Consider the following 13,069-nt stretch of genomic DNA (forward strand, 5'->3'; position numbering starts at 1 on the left):
AAAATGTCACATATGCCCAAAATTTGCTTTCAGTCACTTCCCTCACAAAAAAACCCAGAGCTGAACTGCCTGCTGAAGGCTATTCTTTAGTCAAAGTCCATGCAAAATTGTATTAGAAGCTTTGAAGTTAAAGCATGAACATTGACTACCACAGAGGGCCCTAAAGACAAAGACATTTATGGAACGTAAATGTTCAGTGAAGACAAAGGTCACCTTATTCCTTCCCAAAGCCTGACCACGTTAGAAACTCTACATCCAGGTCTCAAGTTTTGCTTAAGAGCTGAAAACTTTTAATGGAAAGAATCAGCAATGAAATATTATTAACCCTGATGATTGATTACATTGTAATGGCAAGTTATGATAACCTCACAGGCCATAGGATTGTTGTTAGGGCAGAGGAATCTGATTCATCACACCACCAGAACAGATGGTGCATGAGCAGAAGAGCTGCCTGGCAAGCCAAGCCTCCGGTTTGCAGGAAATGGGGTTTTATCTGAATCGGTGGCTTTGGTCCAAATCAAGCAGGAAATAAACTCTTTTGAAAATGCCCACAAACTGGAAATTCCCAGAAAGGTCACTTAAGAAACATCAAAACACTTCCGAAACACAATTCCCGAGTTCCCAAGCCTGTGGTTGATTGGGAACATAGTCTCTGGTAATAGCAGCAGCATCGGCAAACACTAGGTCCACACAGCAGCTCCAAGACCCTCTGGCTCCTGTGCAGCCTTAGATGAGGACAACTACCCTGAGAAGTTGGCCCAAAGTCACAGCTCCACAGCAGAGACTGCAGGAGCTGCCTCGCCAAGCTTCTTAGTGCTTCCAGGCATGGAAATGAAAGTGGAGTTCAAGCTCCCAGGATTTTCATGCTTTTAGCTTTACAGCAGGTTGGAAGTGGTTGCCCAGGACTACTAGCTGGAGTTTCAAGACTCCAAACCCTGGACAGTCCTTAGTGCCACTGGACAGACTACTCCAAGACGGAGGAAGCTGCTCTGCCTGGGCTAACCTGCTAAGAAGTCCTTCAAGAACCAAGGGAGATCAGCTTGGCAAGAACTCACCAAACGGGATAACTTCAATCAAAACATTTCAGACCCAGCAGATGTGGTATTTCCAGCTTAACTTTGTTCTACCGGCAAATCTCTAACTAGCAAGGAATAGCAATATAAAAAACCAAAGGCCTTTCTCTCCATTGCTTACCCTCATATAGTGTCATTTGTATTTATGAAACACAGAACAAGAGGTCACTTATTCAGACCAACTTCAAGATCTCAAGACAAGTGTCTGGCACTGTTATTTACAGATAACACGAATTTAGCAGCAATACCTTCAGCTACTCTGTGTGCCCTGGCTGCTCCCTCCCACCTCTCTGCAGCAAGGTACCTCCTCAGATCTCTTGGCAACTCTTCACAGGGTTGAGATGAAAAATTTTCAAACTTTTAGAATAAGCTAGAGTTTTTGTTCTGTGTAGAAAGGCAGATTATATACTGAGAACAAGGCAAAGCAAAGACAAAGCACGACCTCTATCTTTCCACATCTGCTTTGGTTCACACTCCAAGTGAGATTTGTTATTAAAAACTTCAGGTAACTGATAGGTATTCTGAAGAATGTGAAAGACTGACACTGCTTCCCAGGAACAACAACCGGATGGTGTGACACTTGCTTTTGGTTCTGCAGTGATGAGTAAGGAGCTCAAAGGAGAACTGGTTGCTTTCTGAATCTCAAATATGTAAGGCAGTGCCCAGAGGCTCCCTTCTTTATTTCTAATTCCTTTTACAAGGAGGGTTTAAATAAAGTTTTTCCTGTATAAACAAACACTTTTTCTTGTTGAAGATGTTACTTACTTGGATCATATAAGCATATTTTAATGCAACACAATTACTTTCTTTTCTGCAGTTTGTGCTTAAACAGTCATATGAAGGGAAAAAAAAAAAAAGAATGCATTACTCCTGAGCAGATAGTGATAGTGTATGTGTCAGCTGGTCTGGGTTCTCTACCTTGAGCTAGGTTTTTCTCCAGACTCTTTTTTGATCAGCTTAACTGCTCTGACTGCCCTTGTTCACAACAGTACCCTTGAAATTTGGTCCCTTCATTAATAAGTTAGACTTCATCACCCGAAGAGTTTGAAATTAAATTTAAATCAGCACATACCTTTTTGCCCCACTGCATTCTGGCCCAAATTGATTTGAAATGGCAGTACTTTGAAATGGTTCTTACAACTGGAAGTTCTTTTCTGTTAGTAGATCCCAACCAATTAGTTATATCACCACCACCACAGGTTTTCTGGGAAGGGGCTGCTGGCTCTTATTTGTGGTTTCACAGACATTGCTGCACACCAGCCTCCACTCTGGACATGACCCATGTTCTGGAAGTAAGGTGAAAGCAGAACAGAGTTATATTGGACAAGGGCTGAGACAAGTATGCAAGCAGATGGATTTGCTGGGATTAATAAGGAAGGCAGTAGTTAGTTATTTCTCTTCATTAGCAGGATGTTAACAAGTATAAAGCCATATGGCAAGGTTGATGTTGCATAGGTCCTCCCTTCAAATTACATCTGGATGAAAGGGAAGCAGCACAGCACACAAGTCCAGGGCACTCTGTTTCCCAAGATCTAGCACAGCCACTGAAGCTGGGCAAAGCTGGGGCTAGGCTGGCACACCTCACTGGTCCCTGGGCACACGAAGGGGGAGCTGGCCCTCCTCCATTCCCACATTTGTACCAATAAAACATCAAATGTGTTTTATAGGGCTTGAGTCTTCCCCTGCACCTTCTGGTTGTTTACTTATATGAAGCAGATGAAACACTATCAGATAGCCCTGGCAGCTACTGACAACCAGTCTGTACAGACTTCTTGGATAGTGAGAGGTAAAAGGATAGGGATGAACTAGGGCCGTATTTATCTTTTACAATGTCTTCCTTTTAAAATGATTTAGAACACTCCCGCTGACAAAGGTCTATATTTATCAAAAAAATCTTAATGACTTGGCTGAATTTCATTCAGAGATTTAGGCTAATGCATCTCATCTATCCTGTAAAAGTAGCAATTATGCACCTGGAAGAACAGCTTTGTTTCCAGGGCCCCTTAAGTCTGTGCCAGTAAGGTGCCAACTGCAGCTGTAATTTACAAGAAAAGAAACATTACAGCAACAACTCTACAATTTACACTCCAGGATTATAAACTAAATACTCTCCATGCAAACATTTCATTGGTAGAACTGTGGGAACAGGGAGATCATCTCCCTTAATACAAACCAAAATAAGGAAGTGTGACTCCAAACATTTATTTTGAAAATATCAAAGAACTATGACATTTTTACTCTGCCAGAAAAATGATCATATCTCAATTGAATACTTTGCTTCCTCACTTCATTTTCCAAGCTGAAATGTCAACTATTTTAAGTAAAGTCAAAATATTACTCAACCACAAATCAGAAAAGAACCCTGATGCCAGAGCTGTCATCCCAGTTATATACTTGCATTTTTACTATTAAGAAAACAGAGATTAAACATTTCCAAATACTTTGCTTCTTAATGACCAACTAGCATGTTATTAAAGCTCAGCACTTGTGACATTCCAGTCGTTATATCTGCAAACACTGCAAACACTAAGACATTATGCAATGAGAAAACAATCCTTTTATTGAAACCAAGGACGTCTAATTGTGACAGGTGAATGTTTTATCTACAGAGATGAAATCCACATACATATTATTTTTATGCAGTCTTCATGTTCCATTTACACAATTTGCTAGTTTAAAAGGTTTAACAGTCAATCAAGAGTTCAAGTATGAAACTGTATAACAGAAGAAAACTCTATTGTGTTATTGAAGTCAGCTAGATAAACAATACTGTCTGATTATGATGATATCATTATGTGCTTCACAATGAACAGTAAGACAGAAAACACTCACCTGGTTTCATATTCAAAATACTTGCTGAGATTCATGTATAAATGGATGAATGAACAGAAGGGTAATTGTGTGTTATTTTAACATAATAAAGTCAAATTTATTCAAATCAGTAAGAAAAAAAATGTTTCTTTGTATCTTGTGTGGAATTCTGCCTTACTGAATTTGTGTTTGTTTATGGGTCTGACAAGCTACAAAATAATAGATATAAATACAGAGTCAACACTAAATGTGTATCTCTATTATTTTGCAAGCAAACTGTCACAATATTATGCTCATTAAAAAGCTTTTGAAAACTAATAGCTAAGTGAAACACTAGACTTAATGACTTGAAATAAATATCTTGCAACAGAGCTGTTTAAGCCACTGTAAAAACAAACCTCTTAAACAGTAGATCCAAATATGCCAAACAAACAACAGAGAACCTGTGTTCACAAAAAGCACTTACAGCCTTGCCACTGACTTCAGTAAGAACTAGATCAAAATAAAAACTTTCAGTACTTTTATATTTACTTTTGGATTGAATACTCCTTTATTTTCTTGCTATACCCAGCCAAAGATGGTCTCCTCCTAGAGGAAAAGAGATGACAAAAGTGAAGTGCATTCTCTTTAATATCAAAAAAGTCAGATATAAAGTGTGACAAATAAAGACTCTATGTAGATTCTCCAGTTTTTATTTTAGATCATCATGGAAGGATTTAGCTCAATAAAAATGCAAAATCCCATTCCCAGTCTCAGCAATGCACACAGCCCTTCCTGCTGAGGACAGAGCTATTCTGCTTCCCAAACACAACCGAAATTTTTGAAAACATTTGAGCCCAGTGTCAGTGACACTGAAGTATACCAACGTTATTAATAATAGTAAATTACATCAGTGTGTCTTTTTAATGTGATTCTTTTGTTTATTTTAGCATTTAAACTTGCTTGGCAAGTAATGGACCACATACATACCCTGTCCAGGTAGGATGCCTCATTCTGTGAACTTTGGTTCATAGCATTGCCTGTGGGAGAATATTATGCAGAGGCACATCGTCATTCTCAGTCACATTGAATCTAATCTTAATTGCAGCATTCCAAGGATTAAATAAGTAGTGTTAGAATTCAAGTAGTTTTTTGTTCTCTTAAGAAAACTATTTATAGAGGCAATAAAATGCAGCATTAATTTTCTAGCTTTATTAATCTAGTTTTTAAAAAAACATAAAAATGAACCCAGTTTATTCAGATTTGTTGATCCATATCTAAATGTCTACTAGAATTATTCCACTTGCTTCTTGTTTAATGAAAAATTCAAATCAATAGGAGACTTATCTCCTTGATTTGATGTTGTGGGAGACCTGCTAATTAGAAAGAAGGCATTAAAATTGATGGTTTTCACCTAAATAGGGCTTAATAGTAGATTCTCAATTAAAGGGCATGAAAAATAAGGTATAATGACAGTTAAGGATAAAGCAGCATTGGGGGAGGAGGGGATGGCTGGTTGGTGGGTTGGGTTGTTCGTTTTTTTTTAAGTCACTGGAAAATGTATATAAAGATAAAGCTCTCTCTCCAGATGACAAAAAGAAATTAATATCATCTGAAAAGGGAATAGGCCCTCTTCATAAATACAAGCCTGACAAAGCAGCACATTGCACATCCCAAACAAAGAGAAAAGCAGATTAGCAGCCATTATGTTGAGATGCTAAATCCACGTAGGAGATCATTTGTATGAGCAGAATTCTTGGCTTTTTTTACAATAAGTGGAAATTTTGGAGACAATAATGTATTAAAGAATTTTCCTTGTCTCTTGTTTTCCTTTTTCTTAAAAGCAAGCAAACAAAAATAGCAAAAGATCTTTTTTTCTTTTGCTTTAGTGACTGCTAAGTCTTACATACAATCTATACAAAAACTTCTGCAATGATCTGAGCTGCAGGAGAAAGTACCTGCTAGATGAAAACCTTTAGATATGGTACAGAAGAACAGTCTTACAATGTCTTCTGCAACAGGTGTTACAGAGGAAAAAGTCCTGTTAAAGACACGCATCCCTCTACCAAACCTCTCCTGGGCAGCAGAAACAGATGAGTTCAGGAGGAAGGGTGCCTGTGCCTGAGCCTGGAGAATTCTTATAATTCTCAGGTGCTTATTTTTACATGGATAAGTCAGATTAGTGTTACGGTTGCAAATAATTACTCTCATTACCACAAACAGATAAGCAATAACATGGATGCACCATGCATCGTATAGTCAGGAACCAGTTTCCATATGAGGAGACTGGAATTTCTCTGCTTGAGGAAGAGAGAACTAAATGGAAATATGACAGACGCGAATGGCATCATGATTGGTATAAATAATATCAATAGCACATAATTAATACTCAGGATCTCATACCAGAATTAATCAGGAACTGGTTTTAAAACAAAGAGAAGTGCTTTTCCGCATAATGCAGAATATTTGTAGAATGTGTTGTTGCAGCATATTGTGAAATTTCTTCTACAGTTCTAATAACATCCACTGTGTAGGACACAGAGGAGGTCTGTTGGGATAGATAGATAACCTGTTTTGAACCACAACTGGACTTGTTTTGTCCTCATGAAGAAAATTTTTGAGGAAATATTTTCTTATTACATACACAGAAATCAAATCAGTATGCAAACGCATTGCTCTACAAAAATAATATACTGGCAACTGGACATATGTTTTGCTATATACCCTAACATGCCTACATGTGGAAAACTTCTATCAACGCAAATGTAAGTTAGCAGAGGCGCTGTGGATGAACATGTCATTTTTTAACTTGCCTGGTAACTCTCAATGGACTAGTATATTCTTTTTTCCTAAAAATTCATCAGACTGTGAAGCAAAAATTCCAATTACATTGTAAGCACGCACTGTATTATCTTAAATTGTGCAGCAACTACAATGTCTTTAATTGAAGCTGTCTCTATGCAGAGCACCAGTTTTAATTCCCAAGTAATTTTCCAGAAATGAAATAGCTGTATTCAGGGCACAGTGTGAGAACATGTTTGATAGTTATGTTAAATTGTGAAACAGCTACCTTTGGTGAGCATATATTTTATTTATTGTCTGTATGAAACCAACCATTATTTTCCTAGGTGAAAAAATAAATTATTATTCATACAAGTACTGCCTTAGACCGATCTGTGAATAATAGTTTAATTACATATTTCACATGTTCAGAAAAACTTGCAGATATTTTCTCTTCATATCTTTAATGTTAGACTGCAGCAAACACTTCTGCCATGCTTCCTCCAAATTAATACATACAAGACCCTCAATGAAACACAAGGATTTTTCAAATGTGGTTACAAGTGTCTAAAGCGTGCAATGAATTCCCTAATTTGTGAGCTGTAAAACGTGTTGACCAAAACAAACAACTGAATGGACCTTAAACCTAAGGATCTTCAGTCAAAGCACTCGCATTAATAATCTGTTTTCTATAGTAAAATAAAACATTTTCAGTTCATTGCTTACCTTCTCCATTAAACTGACTGCAAGTCAAGAGTCGACTTCTGAATTTTTCATTTTCTTCAAGCATTTTTGAAATTACTTTCCAGACCTTAAGCCAGACTTTGGACTGAAAGATAAAATGGAACTTTCTCAGTGAAGCATATAAAAAATTTGCACCAAAACATCTATAAGGCAGAACTTGACTTCTCCAGCATGACTATGACATCCAACCATTTTGTTTTGTTAAGGATTGGGAAGGGGAGATGTGGAGGAGGGAGATAGAGATATTTTTTTATATATATATATACATACATGGGATACACTGGAAGAATTGCCTCTATGTAAAACTCAAAACCCATAAATTACTCCATGATTTTCCACATGAGAGATCCTCCTCCTTTCTTGCCTAGAATTCTTGTTTATCCAGGACTTGTGAAGTGCCCTTCTAGATTAGAAGAGCTTATAAAAACATGTGCAGAGCCCTTAAGCTCTCTTCGAAGTCATCCAAAAGGGGTGCAGTGGTAAGACTGCTTATTTTTTACAGGAGCAAAATCTTTTCCATGTAAACCTCAAAAGTGCTATAATTCGGACCCCATGCTCAGATTCCAGAATAGCAATGACTTTGACTGTTTCATATCAAATCCATATTCATCTGTTCTATAGATGTTGATGACCTTTATTTTAGAGGCATAAAGCATTGCCCATAGTGGGCACATTTCAAACTTGTGTCTTGAAAACATTAAATTGGACCCATTGGCAAAGGCATTCAGACAGAGAGGCAGCCTAACAAATATAAACGGCTGTTAACATGCTAATGTTATGACTTTTGCTGGACCCCATCTGTGAAACTAGTTTAAATCTAAAGATAATTCCTTTCTCATGGACATTTATTGTTAAAACATAATACATGTTCCTCATTCTTTTTGAAGACTATTTAATGTACTAGAAGAGCGATATTATAGTATGTTATTAGCTGTTCCTCTGAAGTCAGTAGTATTTTTCTGGTTTTAAATCAAGTATCTGTGACATTACTGTATTACAGTTTAGCTGACTACTTGTACTTCACAGATTACAAAATCTCATAATGAGTTACTGTTTTAATAAATGTGCCTTTTACAATTTCAAGCATTTGTTGAACTACTGAACAGGAACAAAAATACATTTGTGAAACAGAAAGTCATTTTGTATTGCTACTCCTGTGGTGTTATAATACCTGTGATAATTGCCTTTGCTTATTTGTAACCCATGGGATTTCTTTGTTTAAAACATAGGAGGAAGAGGAGATGCAGAGCTTTTCCCTGCTGGGTTTCACCCAGCAAGGTGTGCAGCACCCTGGCCCAAATCCAGCAAAGCATTTCAGTACAGGCTTTACGTCAACAGCATACTCTCGTTTTTCAAGGTAAGCACATGCTTAAGTGCTTGATTGAATGAGAGCCAGAATTTTAAAGCCTCCAGAGACAAAAAATAATACCATTTTTCTTCTCTGTAACTAAGGTTTTCAGTAACAGACTACCAATTCGATCTTTTAATCACCCTCATGCTCTTGCATAGACATATACAGAACAAGCAGAAAGCAATTTAGCTAATTTAGCTCCCACATTTTATACCTTTTTCTTCTTTCGTTTAATTACTTTATCAACATTTCTTGAAGGGAAGGGAAAGTCAAAGGCGTCGGCCTTGGCATCTTGAAGGTCACCTAGGAAGAGAATTTAGAAAGCATATTCTGAGTGTTTACAATGAATTCATGAGTAATTTCCAAAGGGATGACTATGTCTGGTCCCTACAGGTTGCAGAGTATCAGTCCTCATGTTATGCTATGACCTTACTTATGTTCTCCATGACAGCCATGGGGCAAGTGGGTGTGTCTCACACCCCACAAAGATTTCAGAACGGTAAGGCAATCAGAAATGAAGTCAACAGGTTTCTGGGCAATACAACTAGCTTTTAATTCCCTCTTTTTCCCCTTACTGTGGCAGCTACTAGAATTCAACCTGGGCTTAAGGAGGAATTGGTGAGTAGTCTGTGGCAAGAAACCAGACAAATTATTTCTGCTAGCACTAAAATCCAGAAGCAAGCAGGGCAGGTTGATCTTGTGGACTCAAGATACACATAGCCACAAGAGGAATGATTTGGGTGAGTTCCCTGTGGGGAGAGGCAAACCAGCATCCTCCAGGTCACCACAGCCCCAGCACCAGATACTCAAGGCATCCACATCATGAGAACAAGGCTTTGAGTTACCAATAGTCACAGGCTGTCTCCAAGCCACAGGCTAGATAATAACCTGGCAGAACTGGAGATTTTAATTACAAGCTGATGCAACATTTCACTTTGTCATCTTTGGAAAAATGGCATTTAGGAAGAGGGAAAAAATACAAGAAAATGAAAACAGCTGCAGAGCAACAAATTAGTAAAATTTAGGACCACCCTATCTGTGACATCCATGATTTTCAGCTCACACCCTGACTGCTTCTTCAGAAGCCAGGTCACGTTCTCCATTTTCACTCTATTTCATCCTACGCAGCAGAGCTATATTTCATAACAGATCACCACCAGTGGAAATCTGCCTAATCTCTTTTGTGTGCTTTTGTTAAAAAAAAAAAAAAAGGCACCCACACCCATGCCCATCCTAACTTTCTTTGGTCCCAGACACAAAGACAGGCAATTAAGAAACATCTTTGGGCTGTTGCTGCAAGGAGGGAGCCAGCAGCGCAGTGGCTCTCTGGTTAGGCGGGAACCTCCTTAGAGGCAGAAAGAATCCTGAAATCTGGCATGTAAAAGAGCAGCCCTGTTGCATGTAGCATATTTTTGGCCTTATCACTGTGACAGGAGGGGATGGGAAAGGCTGTGTTACAGGCAGCCACCTCACCTTGCAGGATGCAGACATTGTGCTCAACAGTGTGAGATTAATTTTTCACTCGTGTGAGTTTAAAATCATGCTCCACCTCCAGCCTAAATCAGAGAATAGTTTGGGTTGGAAGGGACCTTAAAGATCATCCAGTTCCAACCCCTCTGCCATGGACAGGGACACCTCACCCGATCAGGCTGCCCAAGGTCCCCATCCAACCTGGCTTGGAACACCCCCAGGGATGGGGCAGCCACAGCTTCTCTGGGCAACCTGGGCCAGGGTCTCACCACTCTCATCGTGAAGAAATGCTTCCTAATGTCTAGTCTAAATCTGCCCCTTTCCAGCTTATACCCATTGTCCCTCATCCTATCACTACAAGCCTTTGTAAACAGTCCCTCTCCATCTTTCTTGTAGTCCCTTCAGATACTGGAAGGTCACTATAATGTCTCCTCAGAGCCTTCTCTTCTGCAGGCTGAACAACCCAAACTCTCTCAGCCTGTCCTCGTATGGGAGGTGCTCCAGCCCTCTGATCATCTTTGTAGCCTCCTCTGGACTCATTCCGACAGCTCCATATCCCTCTTATGTTGAGGCTTCCAGAACTGGACACAACACTCGAGATGAAGTCTCACAAAAACTGAATAGAGGAGGAGAATCCCCTCCCCTGCCCTGCTGGCCACGCTTCTTTTGATGCAGCCCAGGGTACGGTTGGCTTTCTGGGCTGTGAGCATGCTTTGCTGGCTCATGTCGAGCCTGTCATCAACCAGCACCCCCAAGTCCTTCTCCACAGGGCTGTTCTCAATCACACCATCCCCCATCCTGTACTGTAACTGGGTATTTCCCTGACGCAGGTGTAGGACCCAGTCTGACTGTAAAAAACCTGTGCCATGTTCACCCCTCAGTGTGCAACCTGCTGTAGTCGACAATGTCCCTGCTTACTGAAGGGGGGTAGCATTATGTGACCTGCAGAAGTCCCTTCCAACCCAAACCATTCTATGATTCTATGACCCCAGCGGGACAGCATCAGTGATGCCCCTCAGGGAAATGTCTTCCCGCCAGAAGAGGAGGACATGGCGGACGCCTGCACTCACCCCTCTGCCCGTCCATGCCGTGATGGCGACTGGCAAGCCTCACAGTGCCGCAGCTCCCTGCTGCCCTGCCACCAGCGCTGCCCGTGTCCCCCGGCCCCGCAGCCTCTCCCGTGGCGCTCAGTGGGGCCTGGCCGCCTCCACCACAGCGGATGATGGAGCCACAGCGGTGGGAGCCAAAGCTGTTGACATAGATGAGCTGCGGGCGCGGCCTCGCCATCTGTGGTGGGGCAGGGTGGCTGTGAGGCGCCGCCGAGCCTGGGTGCTGAGGAGGGAGAGGGGCTCGGGGCGCAGGCATCGCATCACAGCGCCTGCGGCCCCTTCCTTTGGGCAGGGGAAGGGGCCTGCAGAGCATCCCCCCTGCCCCGTCCTGCTCCATCGCCTCTGTCCTGGTGTCTGGCTCTGTGGTGAAAAGGGAGAAATCACTGCCTAGACAAGCTTAGTGCAGCACAGGAGCGGGCTCTGTACCACCCCAGTCTCTCCCTCTCTCTCTCAGTAATAACCAGCTCCACGAGGTTGCTTTTGGCCAGGTCGAGGGAGCTGGCCAGCAGGTCGAGGGAGGTGCTTCAGCCCCTCTATTCCGCTCTTGTGAGACCTTATCTGGAGTGTTGTGTCCAGTTCTGGAAGCCTCAACAAAAGGATATGGAGCTGCTGGAATGGGTCCCAGAGGAGGCTACAAAGATGATCAGAGGGCTGGAGCACCTCCCATACGAGGACAGGCTGAGAGAGTTTGGGTTGTTCAGCCTGCAGAAGAGAAGGCTCCGAGGAGACATCATGGTGACCTTCCAGTACCTGAAGGGACTACAAGAAAGCTGGGGAGGGACTGTTTACAAAGGCTTGTAGTGATAGGATGAGGGACAATGGGTATAAACTGGAGGGGGCAGATTTAGACTAGACATAAGGAGGAATTTCTTCACAATGAGAGTGGTGAGGCCCTGAAACCGGTTGCCCAGGGAAGTTGTGGCTGCCCCATCCCTGGGGGTGTTCAAGGCCAGGTTGGATGGGGACCTTGGGCAGCCTGATCTAGTCGGATGTGTCCCTGTCCATGGCAGAGGGGTTGGAACTGGATGATCTTTAAGGTCCCTTCCAACCCAAACTATTCTATGATTCTGTTATAAGTTTGGGTTCAGCACAAATGATGCTGCCTGAAGTAATATATTGATATATTTCAGGCAAGTTATTGACACAGTGATGCAGAGGACCCTGTGCTGAGGGCAGTGGGGTTGTCTGTCTCTGCCATGCTTTACAGACACCAAACAAGCAGCTGCTCAGCAAAGACAGAACGGCTTTTCTCACCGGCTGTACTCGGCTCACCTGCTAGGGTGTGGGTGGGTGGCTCCAGCCACCTGGCAAACAGCATTTATAAGATGTTAGTTTAAATACCTGTTGTCATGTTGTCCTCAAAGGCACAGCAGGCGGATGCCCATCGCAGGTGGGAGGGCTTTCCCGGGAAGGAGCTCCGCAGAGATACACCCTGCTGCAGCTGCGGGCTTATGAGACACGGCCGGTGACAAGTGGGATTTCTCCAGCCACTTAGGAGAGCAAGTGCCATTGATTTATTTTTTTTTTCCTTTGGCTCTGAACCACTGCTCCGTGTTATTTTCCCAGAGCTTCGGCACACTTAGCTGCTCAGAGCAGGGAGAGAATTAGAAATGAGAAAAAAAAAAAACTTCTGCCAAAAAAAAAGGGAAAAAATAAAAATAAAAAGACCTTTTTCTAATTGTTTTAGCAGCCCCTGCGCTGACAATCTGTCGGGAATGGATGCAAGAAGAAGCCGGGTAGATGCAGGCTCT

General features: G+C 41.6%; 1 protein-coding gene across 1 annotated transcript; it reads right to left on the bottom strand.

Moving 5' to 3' along the window:
* Nucleotides 1-2,948: 2,948 nt before the first annotated feature.
* Nucleotides 2,949-12,707, bottom strand: C15H5orf47 (chromosome 15 C5orf47 homolog). The gene is made up of 5 exons (XM_069868921.1): nt 12,660-12,707; nt 8,954-9,042; nt 7,371-7,473; nt 4,854-4,903; nt 2,949-4,472 (listed from the first exon to the last, which is right to left on the bottom strand). Exons 1-5 carry the CDS (start codon nt 12,667-12,669, stop codon nt 4,446-4,448), a joined length of 279 nt encoding a protein of 92 aa, XP_069725022.1. The 5' UTR covers nt 12,670-12,707; the 3' UTR covers nt 2,949-4,445.
* Nucleotides 12,708-13,069: the final 362 nt, after the last annotated feature.

Source organism: Phaenicophaeus curvirostris, chromosome 15 (assembly GCF_032191515.1).
Source record: "Phaenicophaeus curvirostris isolate KB17595 chromosome 15, BPBGC_Pcur_1.0, whole genome shotgun sequence".
Taxonomy (NCBI): domain Eukaryota; kingdom Metazoa; phylum Chordata; class Aves; order Cuculiformes; family Cuculidae; genus Phaenicophaeus; species Phaenicophaeus curvirostris.